The sequence below is a fragment of the Bubalus bubalis genome, chromosome 3 (genome assembly GCF_019923935.1).
Source record: "Bubalus bubalis isolate 160015118507 breed Murrah chromosome 3, NDDB_SH_1, whole genome shotgun sequence".
NCBI classification, from domain to species: Eukaryota; Metazoa; Chordata; class Mammalia; order Artiodactyla; family Bovidae; genus Bubalus; species Bubalus bubalis.
In genome coordinates, this window is record NC_059159.1 from 107,050,831 (window position 1) to 107,078,245 (window position 27,415).

Here is a 27,415-nt window from a genome sequence, read left to right on the forward strand (position 1 = left end):
AATGGACTGACGGTTGGCTGCACTGAGCCAGCGTTCTCTGCAGGCAACATAGGCAATGACAGGGTTAATGGCATGGTAACTTCTGATTGGCCAGTGTGGCTCAATGTAAGGCGTGGGATTTACCCTGAGGACACGTCCATCACTCACATAGGGCGTGGGGAATTTGAAACACACCTGTGAAAACCGGTAGCGCTACAACAGGTGTCTCCATTTCATTGGTTGATCACGCACCAGGTACTTGTGAAACACATGGGAGCTGATATTCCAGATACCAGCCTTGAAGAGCGTTCCATTCCGGAGTGGTGAAGGGTTACAAAAATCATGCACCTTTGGAAATGAACTTACTGCTAGTGTTTCAGTCTTTGGCCCTTCAACAGTTACACACAGCAACAGATTATCCAAGGCAGCAGAGCTACAGTCCATGGGGTCGCGAAGAGTCGGACACGACTGAGCGACTTCACTTTCACTTTTCACTTTTATTCACTGGAGAGGGAAATGGCAACCCACTCCAGTGTTCTTGCCTGGAGAATCCCAGGGACGTGGGCTGCCGTCTATGGGGTCGCACAGAGTCGGACACGACTGACGTGACTTGGCAGCAGCAGCAGCAGCAGCAGAGCTCAGCTGAACTCCTGCTCCACTCGCACCGGCTGGAGACTTCAACAGCCGATGGGTCCTGCGGCTGACGGCAGGCCCACTCGGTATGTGAATCAGCTTGAATAAGTTGTCATGGCGCATTATAGAATATGTTGAAGGGCCGCGGTGTAAACCCAGGTCTTTTATCTATCATCTTTCCATGTTTTTTAGCACCTAGTAGGTGTCTTGCAAAATAGATGAGCTGGGGAGATACCTCGCCAAAGACAGCGTGTTTAAGTAAAATCTTAAAGGATGGATAGGATTGTTGGTAAAAGTGCTTGTGAGTTTTTGAGTGGAGGGGTCAAAATGGTGCGCTTGACACTTCGGTTGTGTGAAGGATGCAACTGGCCGTGTCATGCTCGTCTTTGGGGCGGAGGTGGCTGCTTTCGCTTGCTACTTAGGCGTGATAATGGCGAGGACACCTCTGAGCATTTCCCCTCCCACTGACACGTGAGCCCACTGTTCACGTTGGAGAGGAGGGGACCAGCAAAGCCTGCACTTTCTCGGTCTCAGTGCCCTCCCTGCCATTCACAAAATCGTGGTTCTCAGTTCATGGTATTAATTTTATTAATTTCATCATAAACTTTAGGAGGAAAAGGGGATACGTTGTCTACTTCTCCTGAGTGAATTCTCTGGGGAGGTGAGGGGTCAGGCAATGAATTCTTAATCACAACGGGACACTTTTGTTTGATTTGCCCAGTGAGTTTTAATAGCTTCTGAAAGGCAGGATTTGTTGTGGGTAATAATCATGTTCTTGATGCTTGCTTCAGAGTATATTTGTTTTTGTTTTTTTAAAAGGCAGTTCACACCTGTTAGTCATATGTCCTCAAAAAGCACTGGGCTTATTTTCTGAATCAATAGTTGATGTTTAGTAACATTAGGTTGTTCGGCTTTGCGAAGATTAACTCATCTAGATGCTGTATTAGTTTCACATGGAGAATAAAACTTTGACTTATGCTCCTCTATTGATTTTTTTTTCCTGATACAAAACAGCAAAAAGGGGAAACTTTTAAGTATAAAATTTATTGCAGTAAAGAGATTAAGACAATTTTCTCATATAAATGAAAATTATATTTGTCTCAGTGGTATTTGGAAAAAACATCTATTACAAATTCAAATTCTGGACAAAAGCCCAGTGACAGAGCTTGTTCTAGTCAGTGAATGTGCTCAGACCCTAAGGAGAATTCCAGGGTAACCGTCTCAGTAGAGGAATAGAAAGAGATGACAAGAGAGAAATTATAAATTGCCTTGCTAATAAATGACCACCTTCCTGTTGGACAACCATGAGTGACATTCATGTCCAGTTATGCTCTTGATGTCAAGGATTCAAATCACAGATGCCCAAAGTCCTGCTTTGTGTAAAGGAACCAGGATTTCCTCTTATGGTTTCCTGTGTGTCAGGACATGCTTCATCTGAGCGTTCAGCAATAACCAGAAGGAGGAGGCCACAGGGTCCCCATCTCATCTCTACAACCCTATCCTCCTCAAAAGCTCTTCATCTCTCCCTCCAGCGTCCAAAGCACTCCTGTGCCCCTTCACCAAGGCTGTCTGTTATCAGAAGAAGCTATCTTTCATCATAGTATAAGAATCAGCTGAAAAAAAAAAAAAAAGCATCAGATGAAAGGAAATTACAATTTGGTGAGGGCCAAGCTCCTAGGCAGAAAAACGGAGGAGGGTTTATTTACATTTTAAAAGAGAAGCCCTCCGGTTAACACTAAAGTAACTTTTGCTGCCTCTCTAAGGGCTTTAAGATAATGCTGCTACCCTGGGGCTCCCCTTCCTGTTAGGGCCTACTTCCTGAAGAGGGAGACAAGTCTTAACTTTTTCTTGGAAGGAGGGAAATAAGACAGGATTAGCACAACCGGAGAAGGCAATGGCACCCCACTCCAGTACTCTTGCCTGGAAAATCCCATGGACGGAGGAGCCTGGTAGGCTGCAGTCCATGGGGTTGCTAGGAGTCGGACACGACTGAGCGACTTCACTTTCACTTTTCACTTTCATGCATTGGAGAAGGAAATGGCAACCCACTCCAGTGTTCTTGCCTGGAGGATCCCAGGGATGGCAGAGCCTGGTGGGCTGCCGTCTATGGGGTCATACAGAGTCGGACACAACTGAAGCGACTTAGCAGCAGCAGCAGCAGCTAGGCAATGGCACCCCACTCCAGTACTCTTGCCTGGAGAATCCCATGGACGGAGGAGCCTGGTAGGCTGCAGTCCATGGGGTCGCGAAGGGTCGGACACGACTGAGCGACTTCACTTTCACTTTTCACTTTCATGCATTGGAGAAGGAAATGGCAACCCACTCCAGTGTTCTTGCCTGGAGAATCCCAGGGACGGGGGAGCCTGGTAGGCGGCCGTCTCTGGGGTCGCACAGAGTCAGACACGACTGAAGCAACTTAGCAGCAGCAGCACAACCTAGCACAGAAGTGTGAAGTAAAGTCTTCACGTGCTCCTCTATGGACCTTTCTTCACCCTCGTGGAAATAACTATGTTGTTGGAAAGGTTTAACTTCTCAAAGTCTCAATTTATGCATCTTTTCAATGAGAATAACCACAGAACTTATCTCTGAAGACTATAATGAGGGCTAAATAAAAAGCATAAACAGTTATAGTAAAGAGCATGCCTTATAAAAGGTAGTCCATAATTGTTATATATTAATCCCAGCATAAAGTCTTCACCTGACAGAGCAGGAAACTGAGGCCCAGAGAGATGAAGTTTCTTTCTCAAGCTCTAAAGCATCAGGCTACATATCCTCCCACCACTCTGCCACCTGACTTGTCCTCTTGTATTAAAACTTATAATAAGATCATAAGACATAATAAAGCTGAAGAGGAAGCATTGGGCTTCAAAATAAATGTATTAAATCTAAAAGTGTTTGGATCTGTGTTTTGAGACGCAAAGAATTGTCTGTTAATAATTAAGGTACTACACTATAGTCTCCTTTCTTTCAAATCCTAGAGATTTACAGGGGGATTCACTGAAATATATGGGTATTTTAAAGCTTTTCAAGATTTATGTCTTCTGTATTAATACAACCTATGGCTAGCACGTTTTTCCCCCTGAATCCTGTGTATTATAAATTTTTGAATATTCTCTTTATTCAACTTGAGTGTCTAAGAAATCTTCTTATATATGCTTGTAAAACCATCCCGTTCTTAAAATACTTATTTAAGATTTTGTGCTTGAACCATTTTGAAAGTAAGTATTGAAGTCACTTTCCTTTCACATAGAAATAAAATATACATACTTATAGGCATACAAAGTAACATTCATGGGCTCCAGAGGCAAATCTCTTACAATGTGTGAATTACCATGCCACTGGCAGTATGGTAAATGAGGATAACTATGAAACCAGCCAGCAGAACCCACAACTTAAACGATAATGACCGTTGGTGGCCAGCTTGCCTTTTCCCTTTGTGAGTATTTGTGATGCAGTCCAAGAAGGTGCATGGTGTCCAAACAGCATCTCTTCCTCCCTGCGGCCGGTCAGGAGATGGGAGAAGTGTTGGAGAAGAGCAGAAAGGCTCTCTGTGGAGCAGAGCTCTCACAATAAAACCTTTGCAGTCCAAAAGCTTCCCTGGGTTAGGGTGGCTGCGAACCCTTCGAAATGCTTGCCTGGTGCCCCACCCTGCCCTTGCAGGCCAAGCACATACGCGGAATCGCATTGGCCTCGCATGGTCCCACTGCGAGCTCTCGTGTGGGTCAATGATGTGGCTTCTCCTCCCACAGTCCCTGCCTGTGTTTATTATTAGCAGCTGCCTCCCGTGAGGGTACGTCGTGAGGGCTGGCGCACTTGCCCTGCTTCAGCACTCTTGGCTTCGCCTCTGAGCATCCTGCCACGGCCTTGCTGCCGCCACCCCGTCTGCCACAGACTCGTCATAGGGTGGTGGGGCCTCTGGGTGGGCCCCATCTTCATCCTGAAATTCAACGCCCATCTCAGTGTACGGAGGTGGAGGAGCACCCGAGGTCTCTTGCTCTGTGTGACAGGCTCGCTTGTCAGCAGCAAGACTCTCTTCGTAAGCTGGAGGGTAAAAACCTGGTCTGGGGGACAAAATGCCACAGACATTCGCGTGTTATTTAAGTAGGTCGTGCCAAGGAGGCATATGTCCGCCTCTCCCAAATCCCACTGTGTGAAGCTAAACTGTTAGAAAACATTGATTCTGAAACAGATGTTCTTCCTCCCTGGCACCCCAGGTTTTTTTTTTTTTAATGTGCTGCTCTTCCAGCAAAACCCTCTTTATCAGCCATGGGATGTATGCCTCTATAGTCATACTTTCCCCAGTGGGTTATTCCACATTATCCCCTCTCTCTTACTCATTGGAACCCAGAAATTTCAGTGGGAGATCCTTAGCAGGGGTATGGGACAGGCCTTGACTCTGGAATGTCTCTCTAACCAGTTATTTAGTTCATTCACATCCTTGTCCCCATTCACACACGTCGTCTTCTAGTCAGCTGTACTCATGGTCTCAGAGCCTCACAGCCAACAAATAATGAATGAAAACCAGCTCCATGAAGATTCCTAAACAATATCAGATGCTTCTCTTCCCTATTATTCAAATTTCAAGTATTTTTGCCCTGCCCCATTTCCATGCACACACACAAAATACTGATTTCTCAACTATTTGAAGTGACAACTTTATGTAGATTTCAGTAGCGGCCCTTTCCATGCCAACAGGCCGATGGCTAAAGGAGCCTTTCATGCAGGAGTTGATGTACTCATCAGTAATCTTGCCCAACGTTGCTAATTGCTAAATCCTCTGGCTTCTCCATCATGAATGGGATAGGGGGTGGCACAGACGTGAAGAAGAGTGAGGGTGAGCTTGATTGAGCTGTGTGATTATAGAGTGAATCCTTCCAGTGCCTGCAGGGAGTGTTTGTGGTGCGTAACCACAACAGAACAAGGACTGCCATTTGCAGCCACAGCTCCGTTCCAAACGTTACCAGGCCCAAAGCCAAGGAACTGAAGGAGCCATCTACTGTACAGCATAAATCTCAGCCTTCACTCAGAATAGCCAAGGCCGTGTCATGGGGCACATGCATAAAAGCATTGAAGACACCAAGGTGAGCTGTTCCCTGGACTGATTTGAGAGGCTCCAGGATGACTGCCGCCTGCCCCACATCCCTTCTCCCAACCCCCGCCCTCCCCTCACCACTTCACAGTCCCAGTGTCCTGAGTTCCACCTTTGCAGACCCCTTTGCTTTGAAGTCTCATTCTAGGTACCCCTTTCAAATGAAGATACTTCTGAGAAGTATGACTTACCATTTACTGACCCCCTAGCCATGCTAAGTGGGCTGGGCATCTAGAGACGCACCGGAAAGAGGCAGTAAAATGAGGGTGTTGTGACACCATCGTTTAGTGTTTCAGGACAATGGTATGCATGTGCTTAAAAATTGAACCTACATCTTTAAGGCAATTGGTTACTCTTATCAAGATTCACATTATGGAGGCAATCATATAACATTTATACCAAAGGAAAAAAAAGAAAACATCACTCTAGAAGCATCTTCTGCAGTCACTTCACCTTTAATATTTTTTTACCAAATCCAAAGACTTTGCAGTTAGTATAATAACATTGGAAATAGATTTTGGTCATTGTAGTTTAGTATCTTATTAGTAAAAAATATAGTATCATGTATCATAGCATCATGTCAAAAATCAATTGTCATGGCTAATCACTCATATTCAAGATACATGGAGTAGCTAAAATATTTTAGACGAAGAGGACAAAGAATTTATGGAGTTTCGCTTCCCTGGTGACTCAGATGGTAAAGAATCTGCCTTTAATGAGACAGACCTGGATTCAGACCCTGGGTCAGGAAGATCCCCCAGAGGAGGGCATGGCAATCCTCTCCAGTATTCTTGCCTGGAGAATTCCATGGACAGAGGACCCTGGCAGGCTAGAGTCCATGAGATGGCAAAGAGTCAGACACAACTGAAATGACTTAGCATGCATGCATGCAGCCTGTCTGTATCTTAAGAATGATGCCTGGGGTTTTATCCCTAATGATTCTGTGTTTAGCCAAAAATTAGGAGATTTTTGGTTGTCTGATACTAATTTTAGGTAAGGTTAATCAAAATTATTTTTTTGTTATAAAGTATAAGTGAAGTCACTCAGTTGTGTCCGACTCTTAGCAACCCCATGGACTGTAACCTACCAGGCTCTTCCATCTATGGGATTTTCCAGGCAAGAATATTGGAGTGGGTTGCCATTTCCTTCTCCAGGAGATCTTCCCAACCCAGGGATTGAACCTGGGTCTCCTGCATTGTAGGCAGATGCTTTACTGTCTGAGTCACCAGGGAAGTACCACTTTAGCTATTTTAAGTGTACAGTTTAATGGCATTAAATACATTCACATTGTTTTATAACCATCACCATTATTCATCTTCAGAACTTTTCCACCATCCTGAACTCAAACTCTGTACTCATTCAACAGTAACTCTTCATTCCTTCCTTCCCTTGGTAACTGGTAATCACTGTTCTACATTTTGTCTATGAAATTTGACTGCTCTAGGTACCTCATATAAGTGGAATCACAGAGTATTTGTTTTGGGGGCCTATTTCTGGCCAGTTTCACTTAGTATAATGTCTTTAAAGTTCATTCATGTTACAGCTGCATCAGTATTTCCTTTCTCTTCAAGGATGAATAATATTCCATCTTTTGTATGTACTGTATTTTGTTTATCCATTCATCCACTAGATGGATATATGGGTTGTTTCCACCTTTTCACTATCATGAAGAATGCTCCTGTGAACACTGATATATAAGTATCTGTTCAAAGCCCTGTTTTCACTTCTTTTGTCTGTATACCCAGAAGTGGAATTGCTAGATCAAATGGTGATTCTATGTTTAACGTTTTGAGGCTCCTTCATACCATTTTCCAGAGCAGCTACACTATTTTACATTCCCACCAGCAGTGCACATGCATTCCAATTTCTCCACATCCTTGCTAACCCCATGGGACTTGTAAGTTGCTCCCCAGTAGATTAAAAGTCATTGACCTTTTCCAGAACTCAGCCACACCACAGCCTTCCCCAGTCCTCAGGCTTCTGAGCACATACCTGTCCACTGTGGCCAGGGGCAGGGCCCCCTGAGCATGGTACTGTCCAAGCACACGGTTGAAAACCCCTTTGCTTTCACTGGCCTGGTGGTAGGTGCTCCAGAAAATTCCACTCAGAAGGATCACAAACCCCAGAGGCAGAAGCAAGTAGGCCAGGGTCAAGTTCCCCTGGCAGTTGAACAGGGAGGCTGAGGAAATGAAGAAGGCCCCCAGGCAGATCATCAGGAAGCCCGTCAGGAGGGCAAAGGCACAGAGAACTAGACAGGTTCTGTTCTGCATCCCTGATCCTTTGGAACCCAGGTCCCTGACCCTGCCACCCCCCTCCTTCCCCTGCTCAGAGAGAATGCTCTCATTAGCCAGCTCACAGCTTTATATGCTCTGGACCAACTGGCCTTTGGACAATTAAATGAAGCAGGCTCTTAGAAGCTATTCATTAACCATTGAAAGTAACTCTAATATCCTTGGACGATTAACCTAAAAACACAGCCTGTGTCCTGCAGAAATGGGTGTCCTGCAGGCACAGCTGTCTTGTTCTTCTGAGCTGGATGGGACCCTAGGCTGACCCCAGTTATTTGAAAGAAAGTCTCTTATCCTTTGATTAAAAAGGTCTCTTGATCTCCAGGGCAGGTGATTCCAAATGAATGCTAGAGAAATTAGCTTTCCTTGTTGAACTACTTTCTTTGTGATTTGGCAGGTAGTCCTTTCCTAATTGCTTCTTCCTTTTTCTATCCTAAAAAGATATTTTTAAAGGCTTTTATCATATTTGTCTTGCTTCTCTCAATAAATCTCTCTTTATTGACCTCACAATATGATGTTGGAAAGATTCCCAAAAAAAGCCCAGGGGTGAACTCCCTGATTCAAAGAGGGGTGTCAGCAGGAGAGGGAAAAGAGTGCTGGCAAGGATTGTAATAGACAGAGCTTCAGGAATGCAAGGGAATTTCTGAGGGTGGTTGTCAGTGGTAGTGATCTGGTGACTTCTGCTTTGATTCTGTGTCTTTCCCATTTTGGGGGCCCAAATGTTGAAACCCTAGGTCATTTTTATGTAATATATAGGTGTTAGATAAAATTATTTTGCTTACTGTTCAGCTATCAGCCACCATACTTTGCTCACTGGAAATATTTAAACCAAATCTCACCCTTCCTCCTCTCAAAAAGGCCACTGATATTTGATAAAAGTCCCCTAAACATTTGTAGCATGTTTCCACCTCCATGCAAAACAGCTCCGTATAAGAAGTGCTGCCTGTTCAATCCTTACTCCCTGTCCCCCCTCCACTATGTATCTTAGGGTTTCACAGAGTGCATTAACATATTAAAGGCTCTGAAAAGTCCTGCATTTTTTTCTCTCATAAAATAAATATTAAATGAAATTTGTTTTGGTAGATGCTACTAAGGAACTTCCCAGGTGGCACAAGTGGTAAAGAATCTGCCTGCCAATGCAGGAGATCTAGCTTCGAACCCTGGGTCGGGAAGATCCCCTGGAGAAGGAAATGGCAACCCACTCCAGTATTCTTGCCTGGAGAATCCTATGGACAGAGGAGCCTGGTGGGCTGCAGTGCATGGGGTCTCAAAGAGTCGGACATGACTGAAGTGACTTAGCACAGCACAGATACTACTAAAAATCATTCCCTTCCTCTCCCCTGTACCATTGCTCTATGAAGCATTGCCTTAAAAAATCTTTCCGGAACCAGTCTTCTGTTTTCTATCTAGAATTTGTTTCTTCTGTCTTGTCTGTCTTTGGTTTGGATGGTGGTGGTGGTAGTTTAATCACTAAGTCGTGTCTGGCTCTTGTGACCCCATGGACTGTAGTCCTATGCCAGATCTGGTTCAGGCTGTGATTCCTTTCTTTTTAACTTGGTGCTCTGGCATATCCCTGGGCTTCCCTGATAGCTCGGTTGGTAAAGAATCCACCTGCAATGCAGGAGACCCTGGTTTGGTTCCTGGGTTGGAAAGATCCACTGGAGAAGGGATAGGCTACCCACTCTAGTATTCTTGGGTTTCCTTTGTGGTTCAGCTGGTAATGAATCCATCTGCAATGCAGGAGACCTGGGTTATATTCCTGGATTGGGAAGATCCCCTAGAGAAGAGAAAGACAACCCACTCCAATATTCTGACCTGGAGAATATAGTCTATGGGGTTGCAAAGAGTCAGACCTGACTGAGCAACTTTCACTTTCACTTGGCATATTCCTGCCAAAAATCCTTCCCAGGGTGACTCTGGGTCACTTTTGTCCAAACAGATTCTCTTCAGTTCCTCTTTGATATTCCTCTACTCCACTACTGCATTATTATTATTTTCCATTACTTTCCCAATGGAAACAGTTCTTTGTGCAATGCCCTAGTGGAAGTTCCATGGATACCCTTTAGCCTCATAACCACTATCTCCTCAGCTCTACCTTCATTTGTGGGCTTGGGGAGAGAGAGAGGTTCCTGGATAAAAAATGATACACAGTCTGTCCTCATTTCACCTCCTAACCTCTATCTCTGTTAGCTTCAATCCTTGTCCTCAACTAACTTTCATCTTCCGGTCTTGATTTTATCCTTATAATCTTAAAGCAACTCCTCCCTTCTTTTCCAATTTTTTGTTATATTCAAAATTGTAATCAAATATATGTTTCTTTCCACTATCTAACATTGCCAGTATAGTCATTATTAGCATAGAGAATGTTGTCCACCTCTCAAGGTGCAATTCTTGAGCACCTTCAGTTAAACTTAAAGAGGAATTCTTAGATCCAATTGGTCTTGAGCTTGACAGATTTCTAATATGACCCCCAAAGATCCCTCCCTCCTGGGATCCATGTCCTCTTGAGTGTGGGCTGGACATAATGACCTGACTCCAACCAAGAGAATATGGCAAAGGTGATGGGATGGCCCTTCTGAGATTAGGTTACAAAAGACAGTGACTTCTCTCTTGCTAGCAGACTCTCTCTATTGCCCTTGTGGCTTGTACTCTTTGAGGAAGAAAGTCGCTATATTGGAGAGGGCCGTATGAGAAGGCAGCTTCTGGCTGACAGTCAGTGAAGAGCTGAGGCCTTGAGTTACTCCATCCAGGGAGGAACTGCAGCCTGCAAATGACATGAAAGACTTGCCCAGTTGAGCAGGGAGGTGACGAGACCCTAAGCAACACTTTGATTGAGAGACTTTGAAGCCGAGGACCCAGCTAAGTCGTGGCCAAATTCCAGACCCACAGAAACTGTGAGATGATTAAGCATGTGTTGTTTTAAGCTGCTAAGTTTTGGGGCAACTTGTTAGGCAGCAGTAGGCAATGAACTGTAGGTAAACAGTTTGTTAGTACTTGGAGACCAGAGGAGATGATCAGAGTTAAATGTTTACCCAGCGTGGAGCACATAGCAAGCGCCCTGTCAAAGTCAGCTACAGTCATCCTCACTATGATTGTTATTACCATCACGGCTGTAATTCCAAGAAGCTGGAAAAGATCCAGGGTTTTCAACTAAAAGTTCTGCACTAGGAGCAGAGTCCCAAGAACAGGTAAATGGCAGTGCTTCCGAGCTATAATCAGGTATTAGAGTAAGGAGTGGAGAAGGCAATGGCACCCCACTCCAGTACTCTTGCCTGGAAAATCCCATGGACGGAGGAGCCTGGTAGGCTGCAGTCCATGGGGTTGCTAAGAGTCAGACGTGACTGAGCAACTTCACTTTCACTTTTCACTTTCATGCATTGGAGAAGGAAATAGAACCCACTCCAGTGTTCTTGCCTGGAGAATCCCAGGGACGGCGGAGCCTGGTGGGCTGCCGTCTCTGGGGTTGCACAGAGTCGGACACAACTGAAGCGACTTAGCAGCAGCAGCAGCAGAGTAAAGAAGGATTGCCTTCTCTTTGAGAACTTCCCACCCACAGGGTTGGGCTTCTTTGTTTCAAACCAAAACCTGAGGATGAATCAGACTAGGCATTATGAAAAGTCAGGCCTAGTTCTTGTGGTCGCATGAATATTTGAGCAAGGACATTTTCTCTCCTCCAGTTCCAATAAAGGTTTACTAGTGCCTTCTAGTTTATCAATAGTTCCTTTCTCTCCCAAATCCTTTAAGGAGGTGTCTGTCATTTCAGAGCAGTGTATTTTGTTGTGGTGGTTGGTTTTTGGCTTGTTTTGGTGAGAAACTGAATAGGAAAGAGCAAGATTCAGCAAGATTCAGGAATGGTGGAAGGTCTTAGTTATTTTGCATAAAATTTATATAAATTCAAGAGTGAGTTCCTGGACTCAGAATACTTGAGTTTATTGAGGATGAGGTGGAGGCCCAAGGAGAAAGTATGAGAGAATCTGTAGTATATGAAGAGAATAGATTAGAAAAACCAACATAGAAATATGAAGTATTTCTGAGAACTGTGTATCTCCTTCATGGTACTTGAGACATACTAGTTAAGGATTTATGTTGAAGCTATTTGGGCATATTACGTTTATTATAATTAAATATATAAATTATTAAATAATTACTTATTGTAGATATTCTGCCTAGTTCTCAACTGCACACATCACTGTTCTATGAGTGTCTCCTTGGATGCCTCAAAAGTGACCATGGATAACTAAAACCAGTGATTTGTAGTGTTAAACAATCCTAACTGCTGTGGTTTCGCTCTTCTCTGGGCTGTGGTTTCGCTCTTCTCTCCTCATAATCACTCACAGTGGAAACATTTTTTAAAAGTGAAAAATGAAAGTAGATGTGTGCTTGCTTCTGTGACAATGAAGTGGCACAAACACCGAGAGAAAGCCTCCTGGTCTGCGTCAGCCTCGAAGGGGTGGACAGCCCAGCAGAAGAACAGTTGTGATGATAGGAAAAAAAGCAGACCAAATCCTCTGAACCTGGAAAAAATGAAAAAAATCCAATAAAGAGTCCAACACCAGAAACATCCCCTGAAAGAGCCAACTTTGGGAGACCCGTGGGCCTCTGGCTGGGCTTCCCTGGGCTCAGCCCTGCCTTCTGGGCCTGCCTTCACTCCCAGGGCATCTTTCCTGTGCTTGCCCACCTTGCCACCTGCCCAGCACTGAGTGGGAGAGGAAGGAGCCAGTGATACTCCTTTTAAGGCAGAGAATCCTACAGGGCAAGAGATGTGTGACTCACCTAAGTTCATATAGTGAGCATGGGATTGATGAGAAAATGCATACTCCAGGAGGGGTATGGACAGAGACCTGTAACAAATGTTCTGGGACCCAGTGGAAGCCAAGACCCGACACCCATCCTGATTCCCACCCCCTCCACAAGAGATTCACCTAAACAGTGATGTCTCCCTTCTAAGCTAGTTTATTTATCATTATCATTCATTAAAATTCACCAATTAGCAGCAGTGCCTGACCTGAGAGCAGGCAGTGCTGTGTTATTTGGTTGACAGCCAGACTAGTTTAAAACATAATCACACTTTCAACATTCTGTTCCTTTGAGCACGGCTGACCCACCAGCGCTGTTCTGAACATCGAGTGCAGCCGAGTTCCAAGTGCTGTCCTGCGTTCTACGTCAGAGCCCCAGAAACCTCACCCTTCTTTCAAACTCTCCCGTGTAAGAGGCCTTGGAACTTCAAACAACCCTCTGCATTCCAGTCTTCGTTTCCTGGACACATGGGCCAGCACCCTTCCCTTGAAAGCAGGCAAAGCATGTTGCTCTGGATGAGAAGTGGATGGGGACTTTGGAAGGAAGCTAATGGTGTGTAGAAGTTGTTGTATAGGAGGGGCACGGGGCCAAGAGCTGGGGCAGAGTGGCCAGATTTCCTAAGGTCACTTGGGTTTAGGAAGTGAAGTTCTATGGCTAGTTAGGAAGGTGAGTTGTCTGTGTGGCGAGCGATGTCACCCGGTCTGGTTTCACGGTGGTGATCACTGAGTGATCTCTGGATTAGCCTTTCACACTTGTGGGTTCACTGGGCACTGGCCACTTCCTCCTCCTGCTCCTTGTTTTCTTTGCTTTTGATCCTTTCCCCCCAGCCTCACTCTTTCCCCCCTCACTCACTCAGGAAGATTTAAATAAAGGCATGAAAGGTTGGCAGAAGACAAACTGCAGCAAATGGGTGGCATTGCAGGGTAAGGAGGTATGAGACCAGCACACTAGACTCGGACTCCCTCTGGAGTGAACCTAGTGAGTCTCCAGGGCAGAGAACTCAGCAATGCAGAAAAGGGTGAGGCACAGGAGGCACTCGACCGGAGCATACAACTTCTGAGGCCACCAAAAAACTTAGTAATCAAGATAAATCAAACTTTCAAACAATGTTTAAAAAAAAATCAAATTAGCAAATATGGCTTATGGGCTGCTCCCTCTATAAGTAAAGGTTTGGTGAGGAAATCAGGTTCTATCTATGGATCAAACAAGACAAATTCTATTCTAAAGAGAGCTTAACTTTAATTTAATCCAGAAACAAGCCAGAAGAGATTTCATTTCTTTATGGATCCTTGGAAAACTGAACAGGGACCATACTTCTGTGGCCAGTTTGGATGGGAGCAGAAGCCTCAAGCCAGGGTAGCTTTGACTGCCTAAATTATATCAGTTAGTGTGATGGCCAGTGACTTGTAAATATGAAGTGGGTTCTGTGTCCCACCTCATGAAATTTTCTTTAATATTGATATTCAATTTCCCACCTCCCTGGTTTTTAATACTCTTGGATAACTTAAATGATAGTGTGATTATATGATCCTCAAAGATTTGATAAGAACACACCCATAAAACCACTAGTTCTAAGATATTCTTTTCCCTTTTTTATATCTTGTAGTTTTTTTTTAATTGAATGTCAGATGTTGTATATATGACAGTAGAGATTAAGAGAAGTAACATACTGTACCTCAAAATGGAACACCTCCTTCTGTGCTCACCTATCAGTGAAATGGATCAACTGAGTCTAGTCAAGATGTGAGCTGAGTTTGGATTTCATTGTCACTATGGTTCCCTTCAGCACACTGATGCTGCTGCTGCTAAATCACTTCAGTCATGTCCGACTCTGTGCGACCCCATAGATGGCAGGCCACCAGGCTCCCCCGTCCCTGGGATTCTCCAGGAGTGGGTTGCAATTTCCTTCTCCAATGCATGAAAGTGAAAAGTGAAAGTGAAGTCGTTCAATCGTGTCTGACTCTTAGCGACCCCATGGACTGCAGCCTACCAGGCTCCTCTGCCCATGGGATTTTCCAGGCAAGAGTACTGGAGTGGGCTGCCATTGCCTTCTCCCCTTCAGCACACTGCTGCTGCTGCTGCTAAGTTGCTTCAGTTGTGTCCGACTCTGTGCGACCCCATAGACGGCAGCCTACAGGCTTCCCCGTCCCTGGGATTCTCCAGCACACTACTATTCTCCAATTCCTCTTGTGTTAACTAGTGCTTGGATTGAGGGTTGGGTTGCTTGAGGGCTTTTGTTTTTTCAGTGTTCCTCCTCTGCTCTCAACTGTAGAGCTTCACTGTGTGCCCTCAAGGAGTCTTCACACTCGCCCATTCCTTCAGCACTAGGGTACTGTTGCCTGTGACTTGTGCTTGCTAGCTGGATGGTGGGGTCAGAGGCTTTCTCTGTTATCCTGTCCACCTTAGTCTTAGGTAGGCTCTGTGGTCCTGGGTCTTGGGGGTGAAGGCTTTTGCAGTGGTCCCACCCTTTGTTCAATATGGTATGTGTGTGCTCAGTCATGTCCGACTCTTTGTGACCCCATGGACTGTAGCCCACCAGGCTCTTCTGTCCATGGGATTCTCCAGGCAAGAATACTGGAGTGGGTTTTCATGCCCTCCTCCAGGGGATCTTCCTGATTCAAGGATTAAACCCATGTCTCATGTGTCTCCAACATTAGTCTCCTCTCAAGATTTGGCCTCAGGATGGCTTCCTGACCCTCCTCTAGAAGTAGAGGGTTTTTTCTTTTTACTGACCCCAGCTACATGGGGTCACCTCTGTTCTGGCGGTGGGGTGGGGCAGGGGATGGTTGCTGCCCTTCTCTCTCCAAGCTGCTGTTTAACAAAGTTTAGGTGGCATTTTGACATTCATGCAGCAGCTTGGCGATGGTCCACAGAAGAGAACCTAGAAAAGTAGGTGCGACCTCCCTTTCACCTGCACCTCCCAGTGCTTCTGTTCTCTCAAGTCAGCCCACATTTGACATTAAACAGTTCACTAAAAACATTAACCGGATCCTTTATACTGGCTTACGTGACACTCCACATCTCTTATTCCTGGGCTGTATCACAGGTTAGCCAGACTTTATGCCCAGCTTCCTTTGGGGGTTCCCGCTCTTCCTTTGATTTCACGCTCTTTCCCCTCTAACTTCAGCCCTTCAATGGATTCAAGAAAAGTTATTATTTGTAGGTTTTCAGACATTTTCTTGGTGGGAGAGTGAGAACAAAGGTTTTCCCAGCTATCTACATTCTAGGCAGAAGCAGAACATTTTCGGCACAGTGTTTTTAAGTGGGTCAACTGTGATTACTCTTTCAAGCTTTTGTAGGGATTAGTATAGGGCTATCTCCTTTTCTTGAATCAATTTTTATAATGTACACTTTCCTAGGAAACACATTGACCCCATGGACTGCATCCCACCAGACTCCTCTATCCATGGGATTCTCCAGGAAAGAGTACTGGAGTGGGTAGCTATGCCCCTCTCCAGGGGATCTTCCCCACACCACAGGCAAATTCCTTACCATCTGAGCCACCAGGGAAGCCCAGTATCTATATATAGTTTGAAATTACATCACTTATAATTTTAAAGTCTCCTCTGATTCTGTAGGCATGTCACCGTTCCAATCCTTTACCATTGTTGTTTCTGTCTTTACACTTTCTCCTTGATGAGACAAGTCAAAGCCATTTTACTAGTCTTTTTTCAAAGCTACTTATTCATGTACTGATCTTTCCCAAGAGCCAACACATTTGGTTTTAGGTCTTTTCAAAAAGGACTCTGTCTTGCTTTGTCAGTTATTTTTTTCTTTTTAAAATTTTTATTGGAGTATAGCTGCTTTGTTTTGTAAGTTTTATATGTCACAATTTTCTGCTGTTATCAAAAGATCTTTATTGTACTTTAAAAGCATTCTTTGTCATTCTTTTATCTTCAGTAAATTAGGCCTTTACTTTTTTATTATTTATCTTAGTTTTATATTTCCTCAGTTGCTGCTCTTTAAAATATGCTCTTTAGTCTACTTTTTAAAAAAATTTTATTTTATTTAACTTTACAATATTGTATTGGTTTTGCCATATATCAAAATGAATCCGCCACAGGTATACATGTGTTCCCCATCCTGAATCCTCCTCCCTCCTCCCTCCCCATACCATCCCTCTGGGTCGTCCCAGTGCACCAGCCCCAAGCATCCAGTATCATGCATCGAACCTGGACTGGCGACTCATTTCATATATGATATTATACATATTTCAATGCCATTCTCCCAAATCATCCCACCCTCACCCTCTCCCACAGAGTCCAAAAGACTGTTCTATACATCAGTGTCTCTTTTGCTGTCTCATATACAGGGTTATTGTTACCATCTTTCTAAATTCCATATATATGCGTTAGTATACTGTATTGGTGTTTTTCTTTCTGGCTTACTTCACTCTGTATAATAGGCTCCAGTTTTTTGTCACTTTTTGTAGTGTCTTCCATTGAACGCTTAGATGATTTATTTACCATCTTTATTGCTTTCTAATCAGTATAATTAAGGCTATACATTTTTTCTTGGGTGTCACTTTGGCCTTAGTCCCACAAGTTTTTATATACCATGATCATATTGTCCCTCATTTCCAAATAACAAGTAATTTAATCTAACATAAAAATGAGCAAAATATGTAAACATAAATGATAGACAAATAAATGAAAAATATAACTTAAATAATGAAAAAAATGTTCAACCTTATTTATAATAAGAAAAAGTAAAGTATAATTTCTCACTTGTTTGGTAAGTCTCAAAGTTAGACAACACATTCTGTTGATAAGGCTTGGGAAAAGACATTCTCTTATGTTACTGGTGGGAACACAAAATCTAACAAAATTACATTTGTATTTTTCTTCTGACCCAGAAATCACGCTTCTGGCAATTCGTTCCAAAGATACTCTGGCAAAAACTCAAAAGTTTAAATGCTTGGATCTGCTCATTCCAGCAGTACTGTTTGTAATTACATAAGACTGGAACCACCCAATTGACTATGAATAATGGTTAGGTAAAAAACTAAGGTACATCCACATAACACGATGTCATACAATTGTAAAGGAATGAGTGATATCTTTATGTTATTATAGAATGTTATCCAGGATATTTTAATAAGATAAAAAGTCAAAGTAAGTAACAGAGTTTAGAGTATAAAAAGATAGTCAAAGTAAACAATAGAGTTTAGAGTATAAAAAAAGGAGCGGTTGATAACCATGATGGTAGATACATGCCATTATAAATTTCTCTAAATCCGTAGTATGTACAACATCAGGACTGAATCCAAATATAAGCTGGGCTGTAGATGATAATAATCCATCACTATAGGTTCAGTAGTTGTGAGGTCTGATAATGGAGGAGGCTCTGTTGTGAGGGCAGCAAGGGACATACATGGGAAATCTCTTCCCTTCAATCTCATTGTGAACCTAGAATTGTTCTAAAAAATAAAGTCTATTAAATAAATAAAGTCATTTTTATAAAAGAACAGGATAAAACTATATATGCATAAATGCCTATATATTTTAAAAAAGAAACACTCAAAAGTATCAAACAAAATTAATTTTTTAAAATGTTTACCTTTAGGCAGAGGGAGGTAACAGCATGGGAGAGATAAGATTGGAAGATAGACTGGTCTGAATGTGCCTTTTAAAAACAGTTTTGAAGGTTTCCAAGTGGCTCAGTGGTAAAGAATCTGCCTGCAATGCAGGAGACACAGGTTCGGTCCCTGGGTCAGGAAGATCCCCTGGCAAAAGAAATGGCAACCCGCTCCAGTATTCTTGCCTGGAAAATCCCATGGACAGAGGAGGCTGGTGTGCTATAGTCCATGGGGTTGCGAAGAGTCTGACATGACTTAGCAACTAAACAACAACCAGGAGAAAATCAATCTAGTCCCACATATTCACATCTGATGTTATTTACAGGAAGATCATACACATTTAAAACACTAGTAGGACAGTCACTTCTGGAAGTGCTAACAACTTTCTAAGCAATATAAGTCATCAAGAATAAAAGCAGGTTTGACTTCATAAAAACGTAAAACATCTGCACATTTGGAAAACACCTTAAACAGACTATTAATGCAAATTAATGAAAGATACTGAGAAAAAAATAAAAATAGTTTTGACATTGGAACTATCTACATGCTTTACATAATTAAAATAAAATTAAAACTAAAAGACACGGAAATCCCCAAATACTGATTTCAACTAACCCAAAAGATGGGACAACCTGAAACCCAAAGTTTCAAAAACTGAAATGAATTGAAACAAACAAATTACATAAAAACCCTTGAGTTAATGTTTCTTCAGCTCTGAAAAATAATCTTCTCTGACTTTGAATGGCCTTCCATCTACTGCCTTTGTTCCTTCCATTACAAAACTCTCTAGACAGATGTAGTAGCTTCTGGAAATTCTTTATATCTTTGTCCTGTTTTGAAAGAGTTCCTCAGCTGAATGTTGCAGCTCATTAAAATAATATTCATCTGTGCCCATGTCTGGCCAGGCCACTCCAGATGGCTGTTTTCTTGCCCTCTGTACATCCCCTGCCTGATCAGTGCCTGTTTCACCTACGCCCTACTCACAGGACTGAACTGCCTACCTGCCCCAGGCCCCAGCTGATGGTTGTTCTTATCAAAGAGGCAGTGAGGGGTGGCCCCTCTGCTGGTCTCCTTGGTAACTAATGAGCCCACCTGACATCAGTTCCCCTATCTTCGGCGATTTCTGCCCTGGAGTGCAGAAGGTCTCCATGTCCTACCCACCCTCAGCCGCACACGGTGAGGTGCTGCTCCAGGACTTTGCTGCAGACAAGTGAGTGCCCCCATCCATTAAACAATGTCTCTGTTGCTGACTCCAGGCGCTTTCTTAAAGCCGTGAAGCTGGGCGAGTGTAGGCCTTGTAGGCCTTCCAGGTGCAGCCCAACAAGTCATTTGGATATTCAGCCCAGTTTTAAGCATGGTGATTGTACGTTCAATAAGCCAGAAGTCTGGTTATTTCTCTCACCAGCCTGCTTTTCTATTTTATGGCTGCAGTAATCATTATAGTGAATGAAAGTTCTGATCAAAGAGCCAGCTTCTAGGGTGTGCAGAATAAAATACTGCCTCTGTACAGGTAGATTATCCTGCTGTGGGAGTCTCCTCAGCAGCTGAGGTCCGGGAACCTCTTTTATCGGAAGCATCTTGTGGTTTCTTGTCGCCTCTTTCTGCTCCAGTTCTTGTACGAATATAGTCATCAAGTTCCTCCCTATTTCTCCATCCAGAATCAGCTCTTCTGATGGGAGACCACCCAGGTTCACTGGTGGAAGCAGTTGTTGAGGCTGTTTTTAAAAGAATTGATTAACTTACTTACGGCTGCACTAGGTCTTTGTTGCCCCATGCAGGCTTTTCCTAGTTGGGGCTCACGCTTTGTTCCAGTGTGTGGGTTTCTCGTTGCAGTGGCCTCTCCTTGCAGAGCACAGGCTCTGGGATGCACGTGTCAGTGGTTGTGGCACTCTGACTTAGTTGTCCTGTGGCACGTGGACTCTTCCCAGACCAGGGATCGAACCTGTGTCCCCTGCTCTGACAGGTGGACTTTTAACTGCTGGACCACCAGGGGAGTCGAATTGTTGAGGTTTTAACAGAGGAGCAGATATGTTATTGCCAGAACTTCAGTATATGAAGGACATGGTGGATTGTGATAAGCCCATCAGTTCATAATGCCATCTTTTAATATATTGACCAGATAATTGACAAAGCCCCTCCCTACCCTGTACTGTTAACCCTGAGCTTGAAGTTCCTTTAGAAGGTTAGTGTACAAAACGGCTGGTATCTTAGCAGTGTTCTTCTGCTGGCTTTCCAACCCCAACTCCCCCCAACCCGGCCCGCCCCACTCCACCTCCGCTTTTATTGTTCTTTCAATCCAATTCTTCATTCTCTTTTCCAGGATATCTTCATATTTTCTAATCTTTGATTGTAACTTTTCTTGACTGGCATTTAGATGGAATTTGGCGGGGGAAGGAAAAGCATACAGATGTGCTCAGCCTGTCAGTTTATCCTCATATCTTTTCTGACTGTATGAGGACATGAGTGGATATTATTTACAAAATTAGGATCACACTATTTATGTAATATTGTATTTTGCTTTTTTTCCCCATGAGAACAACAACACACGTTGAAAATGTTATTCTGAATGAATGAGCCTTCCTAGTTCATCATACTGGATAATATACACTAATTTCCTTCTATTTCTTTGCCACTAAATCATAAGGTCCTTGAGGAAAGAGAAACATGTCAGCTTTTTAGATCCTTAAGACTAAATGAAATATCTGGCATGTAGCAATTCATCAGCATTCCTGATTCAATTTGATTTTTTTTTTTTCATTGAACAGGTGAGAACAAAGGGCAGCAGGTAGAGAGGGAACACAGAGAGGGAGGTTAATTTGGGAACAGAGAACACTGAATGGGTGTGCTTCTGTGTTTTATTTGATTTCCCCTCTCCTCCATTTCTGTGCTATTACAGAAGTTGATCTTTGTGCAGCCACTATGGAAAATAGTATGGATATTTCTCAAAAGATTAAAAATAGAACAACCATATCCAGCTATTCCATTTCTGGGAATATATCCAAAGGGAAAAAACCCACTAATTTGAAAAAAATACATACATTCCTAGGCTCACTGTGGCATCGATTACTATAGCCAAGATATGCAAACAACCTAAGTGACCACTGGTGGATGAATGAATTAAAAAAATGTGATATATGCACACAGACGGTGGACTATTACTCGGCCATAAAAAGGGAAAAAGAAAAAAGGAAATCTTGCCATTTATGACAACATGAATGGAACTTGAGGGTATTATGCTAAGTAAAATACATCGGGCAGGGAAAGATAAATACTGTGTGATATCACTTGTATGTGGAATCTAAAAAAAGAAACAAAACCAACACCCAGATAGAGAACAGATAGGTAGTTATCAGAGGGGAAGGTTGGGGGGGGTGTATAAAATGGTGAGTGGGTCTCTTCTATAGATGAATGGCAACTAGACTTACGTGTTGATCACTTTGTAACGTATACAACCCTTGGATTATTATGTTGTACTCCTGATACTAACATAGTGTTATATACCAATTTTACCTAAAAAAAAAAAAATTGATCCTTTTAGTTGGTTTGGGAAATATAGTAGAGATTTTCCTCCCTCTGACTAAAGCCTAGAAACAAGAACCTATCTCTAAAGAACAGTGTTTCTTTCAGCGCTTATCAAATAGGTATAAAATGCTTCAGAGGGGATGTGTTTCTAAGTTACTGGTGTAGTAAGAAGTATAAAGATGGTGTTGATCTACCCAAGTTGCTATTCGCTGCCTCAGAAGGATGAGTCATTCTCTGTTTACGTTGAGACTGAGGTCATGTCCCCTCACAGCCAGGAGTGTAATCAAGTCGTGAAAATGTCACGGTAGGACCTGTAAACTCTCCTGGGATTGTGACATTCAGATTGTTAGAAATCTTTACTGAAGCATATTGGGAAGAATAGTTCACTATACTTGAGCAAGTGTTGGAAATTAAACCAAGAAGGCATAAGACAACATATTCAGAGGTTTTATCATCAAACCCAGAATTATTATTTTGAATTTTATAAGTATAATTGGGAGCCTCAAAAGCTGATGATTCCCATTTTCATCCAGAGTTTTTTTATTTCCCCTCTCGTTCCCTTTTTTCAGTGCATCTATTTATTTAATATGAGTCACTGGTGTCTAGCAAGCACATAAAGTTGAATCACTTATTAAAATGTTCCTCTCTGAATGAGAAGTTATATTTATACATAAATTATCATCTTTTCACATACCGTAGTTTCATAGATTTTTACAGATCAATAGGGACCCAAATTTATTTTTTGAAAGTTGAATGAAAGAAGATTGCTGGGAACAACTTGCTCCTGATGAGTGGAAGGGTAGCAGTGAACACCTTGGTGGGATTTTTTAATTAGTTGGTTCGGCTACATCAGGTCTTAGTTGTGGCACGTGGAATCTTTACTTGTGGCATGTGGGATCTAGTTCTGCAATCAGGGATTGAGTCTCGGCCCCCTGCACTGGGAGCACAGAGTCTTAGCCACTAGATCACCAGCGAAGTCCCAGTATCTTGGTTTAAACTGAAATATGTAGTTTCTCACATCCCACGGTCCAACGTGCAAAACACACCTAAAACAATTGTGATAACAATTTGCTGAGTACCACCATGTACCAGGTACCACTCATTTACCATTTCTGATTACTGCACAGTACCACAAGGTAAGTACGTACGCTCTAACTGAGGTCAGAGAATGCTGAGTTCTGAGGGCATCCGTGACCAAGGTCATTTACAGCCAGTTTGCAAACCCTAATGAGCTCTACATCCTATACTCCTCACAATGCCTCTCCTGACAGTTGAGTTTAAGTCTGGTGATTTTACTTGATTTACAATTGATATAATTACTGATTACTGCTTCTAATGGATTTTGCAAAAGTTCTAGACTCACAGTACTACCATTTACAAGTGTATTAGTCAGGATGGGCTAGGCTTTACTTTGTAGCAACCTCCAGAGCTCAGCGACTTTAAATAACATATTTCTTGTTCACTCACTATGGTCATCATAGATCAGCTGAGGCTCTGTTATAAGCTGACATTATCCTAGAGGAGTGAGGAACTATTCTCTAGAGCATGAACAGCCACAGTAGCAAAAAGAAAGATGACCTAAAGGGTCTTGCATTGGTGATTTAGTTTTGGCCCAGATGTGTCACCCATCACTTTACTTACAACTCATTGGTGGTAATTGGCCACATGTCCCCCCGACCATAAGGGACCAAGAATTGAGAACCTGCTGTAGATCCAGAAGACTCAAATAGCCAGAAATATTTGCTGAGTGGTAATAACTCTCACCAGGCATGCACCTAGTTGCTGAGGGGAACACAAAGAGTAAGCCATAGTCTTTGCTCTTAGAAAACTTACTGTGAGACATGCAAACAAGCCATCATAAGGCAAAGGAAAGTTAAGTGCCACACTAGTATAAGCATCACAGTAGAGGATCACGGAGGGAAAAATTACTAATTTTAAATGGCAAGGGTACAGAAGCCTTTGCAGAGAAGACTACAGGTGAGCTTTATAAGTTGAAGGATTTCAAAGCATTGAAGGAGAGAGGGAGAAAGGCATTCCAACTAAGGGAACTGCATGAAAGGGTTTGACATGTTCAGGCAAAGATGGGTAGACCAACAGGATAGGAGAGGCAGGTAGGTGAGATAAGCAAGGAAATAAAGACTGGAAAAGGCATTTTTGCACAAACCGTGGAAGTGTAAATGCCATGTAAGGAAACAGTGCGTTTATATTGGGGTTGCCACATTTTATCAGAACTATATTAGAGATGTTGTCTCAAATAAAGGAGCATCTTGGCATGTTTACCATTCTTAGAAGGATATGTTTTCATGCCAGCTAGAATAAAATAAGACTGTCAGAGCAGAAGGCCCAGTACATAACAGGTAGTCAATAAATATGAATGAATTAGTAGGAAGAAAGTTGAGGAAGACATTTTATGTTAAACTTTTGACAGTTTGTCAAATTCTGAGTCCCACACCTGATTTTTTTTTTTTTTTAAGGAAGCAAGGGAGAAGGCAGTGGCACCCCACTCCAGTACTCTTGCCTGGAAAATCCCATGGACGGAGGAGCCTGGTGGGCTACAGTGCATGGGGTCTCTAAGAGTCGGACATGACTGAGCGACTTCACTTTCATGCATTGGAGAAGGAAAGGGCAACCCACTCCAGTGTTCTTGCCTGGAGAATCCCAGGGACAGGGGAGCCTGGTGGGCTGCCGTCTATGGGGTCGCACAGAGTCGGAAACGACTGAAGCGACTTAGCAGCAGCAGCAAGAAAGCAAGAATAAAAATTCCTAAGTAAAGTTGTTTGGGTGAAGCCTCAGTCATCCAGTTTTCCATGTTTAATTACTCCTCTTTCTTCCTTCCCTTAGCCAGCAAATGTTAATCTTTTACCATTTCCTCTTAGGTTCAATTCTCCAGTTCTTTAACAAAATTTGTTCTTCTTTGAAATTTTTTTTTTAGGTCCTCTATGTGTCTCTTAAAGTTTCAGAGCCTGAAACACTGGACAAAACTTGCTAAATGAGAACCTGTCCCAATACTTGAGGTTATTTGCTGGAGCTTCAGGGGCAAAGGTTACCTCATGCTCCCTGCAGAGCCTGCAGTAAAAAGAGACTATACTAAAAAATATTTTTTTATTTTAAAAAGGAAACAGAACCCCTCAATTCTGCCTAGGGCTGTGAAAGAAGACTGAACTTTCTGGCAGCCAAGTTATCAGCCTTGGCTAGGATTTCACACCTTGTCAGAACAGGATGATCTAAAGGAACAGTATTAAAGTCGTGGGCGGAGCACAGCTGGAAGCTCGCTGTGTTTATTCTAAAACCTTTGCTCTGCCTCCTTATGTGGGGAGTGAAAAGAGGACCTGGAAAAAATATGAAGCACTGCCTTGCAAAGCATGTGTGGCACGCTGAGATTTGTGACAGCAAATCAATAAGTGAGGGAAGAAATGGACAAAGAGCAGAGCAGGGGGAGGCAACGTGGCAAATACCACGGGGGTCCTCGGTATTGAGGCCTGTGCTTCTCAAACTGCAAGTCCGTGTAATCACGGGAGGAGCCTGAGAACCTGCATGTTCTGATTCAGCAGGCCTGGGGTGGGGCTTGAAATCCTGCAGCTCTAGCAAGTTCCTGCATGATGCTGATATTGCTGGTCCCTGGACCCCTCTTTAAGCGGCAGAGGCTAGGTGACCGCTTTCCCTAATGGCCAGGTGTTTACAATATCTTGTGCTCAGGGTGAGTAACCCCTGCTTGGTTCCATGGGATGAATATATCAAGCAGCTGAAGCCAATTGTGATAATTCTATTCCTGTAAGCAGTGACTGGCTTGGGCCTAGTGGTGTGATGAATCTTGGCCAGTGAGATAAAAGGGAAGTCTTGTAGACGCTTTTGGGAAGGGCTACTTGGTCTAATGCAGAGACCCAAGGTTGAGACTTGGCACTTTCTGGCTTTGGATACTACAGTAATGTTGTGGTCTTTGAAGCTTCTGTGTTCAACTTACAAGTGGAAGGAGCAACCTCGCTGACCGCTAGGTCCTTTCCACCCACCTCTCCATGGGATCTGTCTCCTTTGTAGGTATCAACCTTCTCTGCTGCTGCTGCTCTAGTTGAGCCCTAACCAATGGATTTCCTCATGGTTCTATTTTGGACCCTCTTTTATTCCCATCATGTGTTCTCTGAATTAGACTTTTCAAACTGTGGCTAGTAACTCACTGTCAGGCCATTAAATCAATATAGACATTTTGACCAGCATGGGGGAAAGAACAGACAGCCACTGAACATAACACATAGCAAAGGTAAGAACTGTCCAGGGGAATTGCATGTGTGTGTATGATGTAAAATACATTTCTTATTTTAGATCCTCATTAAAAAAGTGCAAGGACCAAAGGTATACATGATCTCATTTATTTCTGTGACCCTCAAACCTCTATCTTTACTTGTCTATCCGTATCAGTTCCAAGCCCGTATCTTCAACTTTCTGCTTGACTTGTCCACTCAGAAAGCACAGAGCAATTCAGTCAAAGCTCAGCTCTCCATCATCAGTTTCAGGCCTCCCTCATCCTCACCCCACTGCCAGCTCCTGCTCCTGTGTTTCTTCCATCAGGAACAGACACGGCCATCTACCCACCTAGACAAAATGGAACCCTGGGAGTCATTCTTGGCCCTTCACACTCTGCATTCTCGGTCTCTAAGTTTTATTTTATTCCTATGTACTTTTGTTTTTATTTATTTATTTATTTTTAATTGAAGGATAATTGCTTTATAGCTTTCATCCCTGTTCTTTACATGCTACCATCCTGGTGCAAATTACTATCATCTCCCTCCTGGACAAGGGCCTTTGCTTCCTAACTCGCCTATCCACATCATCTCCTACCCTTTCTAATCCATTCCTCACTCTGCAGACAGAGGGATCTATTAACCATGTCACTTTCCTACTCAAATTGAAGGGTAAAGCCACAAGTCAGTCTAGCTTTTAAGTAGCTCCTTAACTGGTCCCTAAGCAGCTGCCCCATCTGGCCCTCATCGCTTCCCATCTGGCACTGCTCTCAGCATTTCATAGGTACCATACTGTCTGATGTTTGGGCCCCCAGAGATGCTTTTCTTTCCAGGAGCTCTCTTCTCCCCTCACCTCTTATTGTATCCAACACTACCTCATTTGCTGAAGTCTCAGAAGGCTGTCACCTCCTTAGAAAGGCCTGCCTTGCTTGGCTCCCGAGTAAGATTCAGTCCTTCCAGCATGACACAGAGCACAACTGTAATTATTTACTTGTTCTAAGGTCTGTATTCCCCATGAAACTCGAAGCTCCATCAAGTTTTGCCCCTGCGCTTTTGACCTGCAGTGCCACGCCCAGGGTTTGGTGTGCAGCAGTGACTCAATCTTTCCTTTTTGAGTGGACTGAAGCGTCTGTGTTTAAGACATTTCTTTAAGTAATTTCCATGGTCAATTGCAGTGTTGCATCCTCAGAAAAACATCTGATTGCCTGAAAGTGCAACACTGCCTTGTGATGTATTCTGGGAGGTTTGGACTTCTTTAGTATTCCAAAGAAGGGCTATCAACTCCAACTGGAGT

At 43.2% G+C, this 27,415-nt stretch overlaps 1 protein-coding gene and 1 long non-coding RNA gene across 3 annotated transcripts in view; one reads left to right on the top strand and one right to left on the bottom strand.

Annotated features, from left to right (window-relative positions):
• Window positions 1-4,135: 4,135 nt before the first annotated feature.
• TMEM252 (transmembrane protein 252) lies at window positions 4,136-7,971 on the bottom strand. Its single transcript, XM_006040818.3, has 2 exons — window positions 7,694-7,971; window positions 4,136-4,673 (listed from the first exon to the last, which is right to left on the bottom strand). The coding sequence occupies exons 1-2, from the start codon at window positions 7,969-7,971 to the stop codon at window positions 4,436-4,438; spliced, it is 516 nt and encodes a 171-aa protein (XP_006040880.1). The 3' UTR covers window positions 4,136-4,435.
• Window positions 7,972-18,573: 10,602 nt separating this feature from the next.
• Window positions 18,574-27,415, top strand: part of LOC123332835 — a 60,703-nt gene continuing 51,861 nt past the window's right edge. The window contains exon 1 of one of the 2 annotated variants that reach the window (XR_006549927.2): window positions 18,574-19,574. This is a non-coding gene — a long non-coding RNA (uncharacterized LOC123332835). The remainder of the gene's footprint in view (window positions 19,575-27,415) is intronic. The other variant, XR_006549926.2, reaches the window with a different exon arrangement.

What these genes read in the sequence shown, in the direction of transcription:
- TMEM252 (XM_006040818.3), bottom strand. Translation starts at nt 7,971, where the DNA reads ATGCAGAACAGAACCTGTCTAGTTCTCTGTGCCTTTGCCCTCCTGACG. An exon ending in CCCCTGGCCACAGTGGACAG is followed by an intron (nt 4,674 to 7,693) that starts GTATGTGCTCAG and finishes TTTGTCCCCCAG; the next exon opens with ACCAGGTTTTTACCCTCCAG.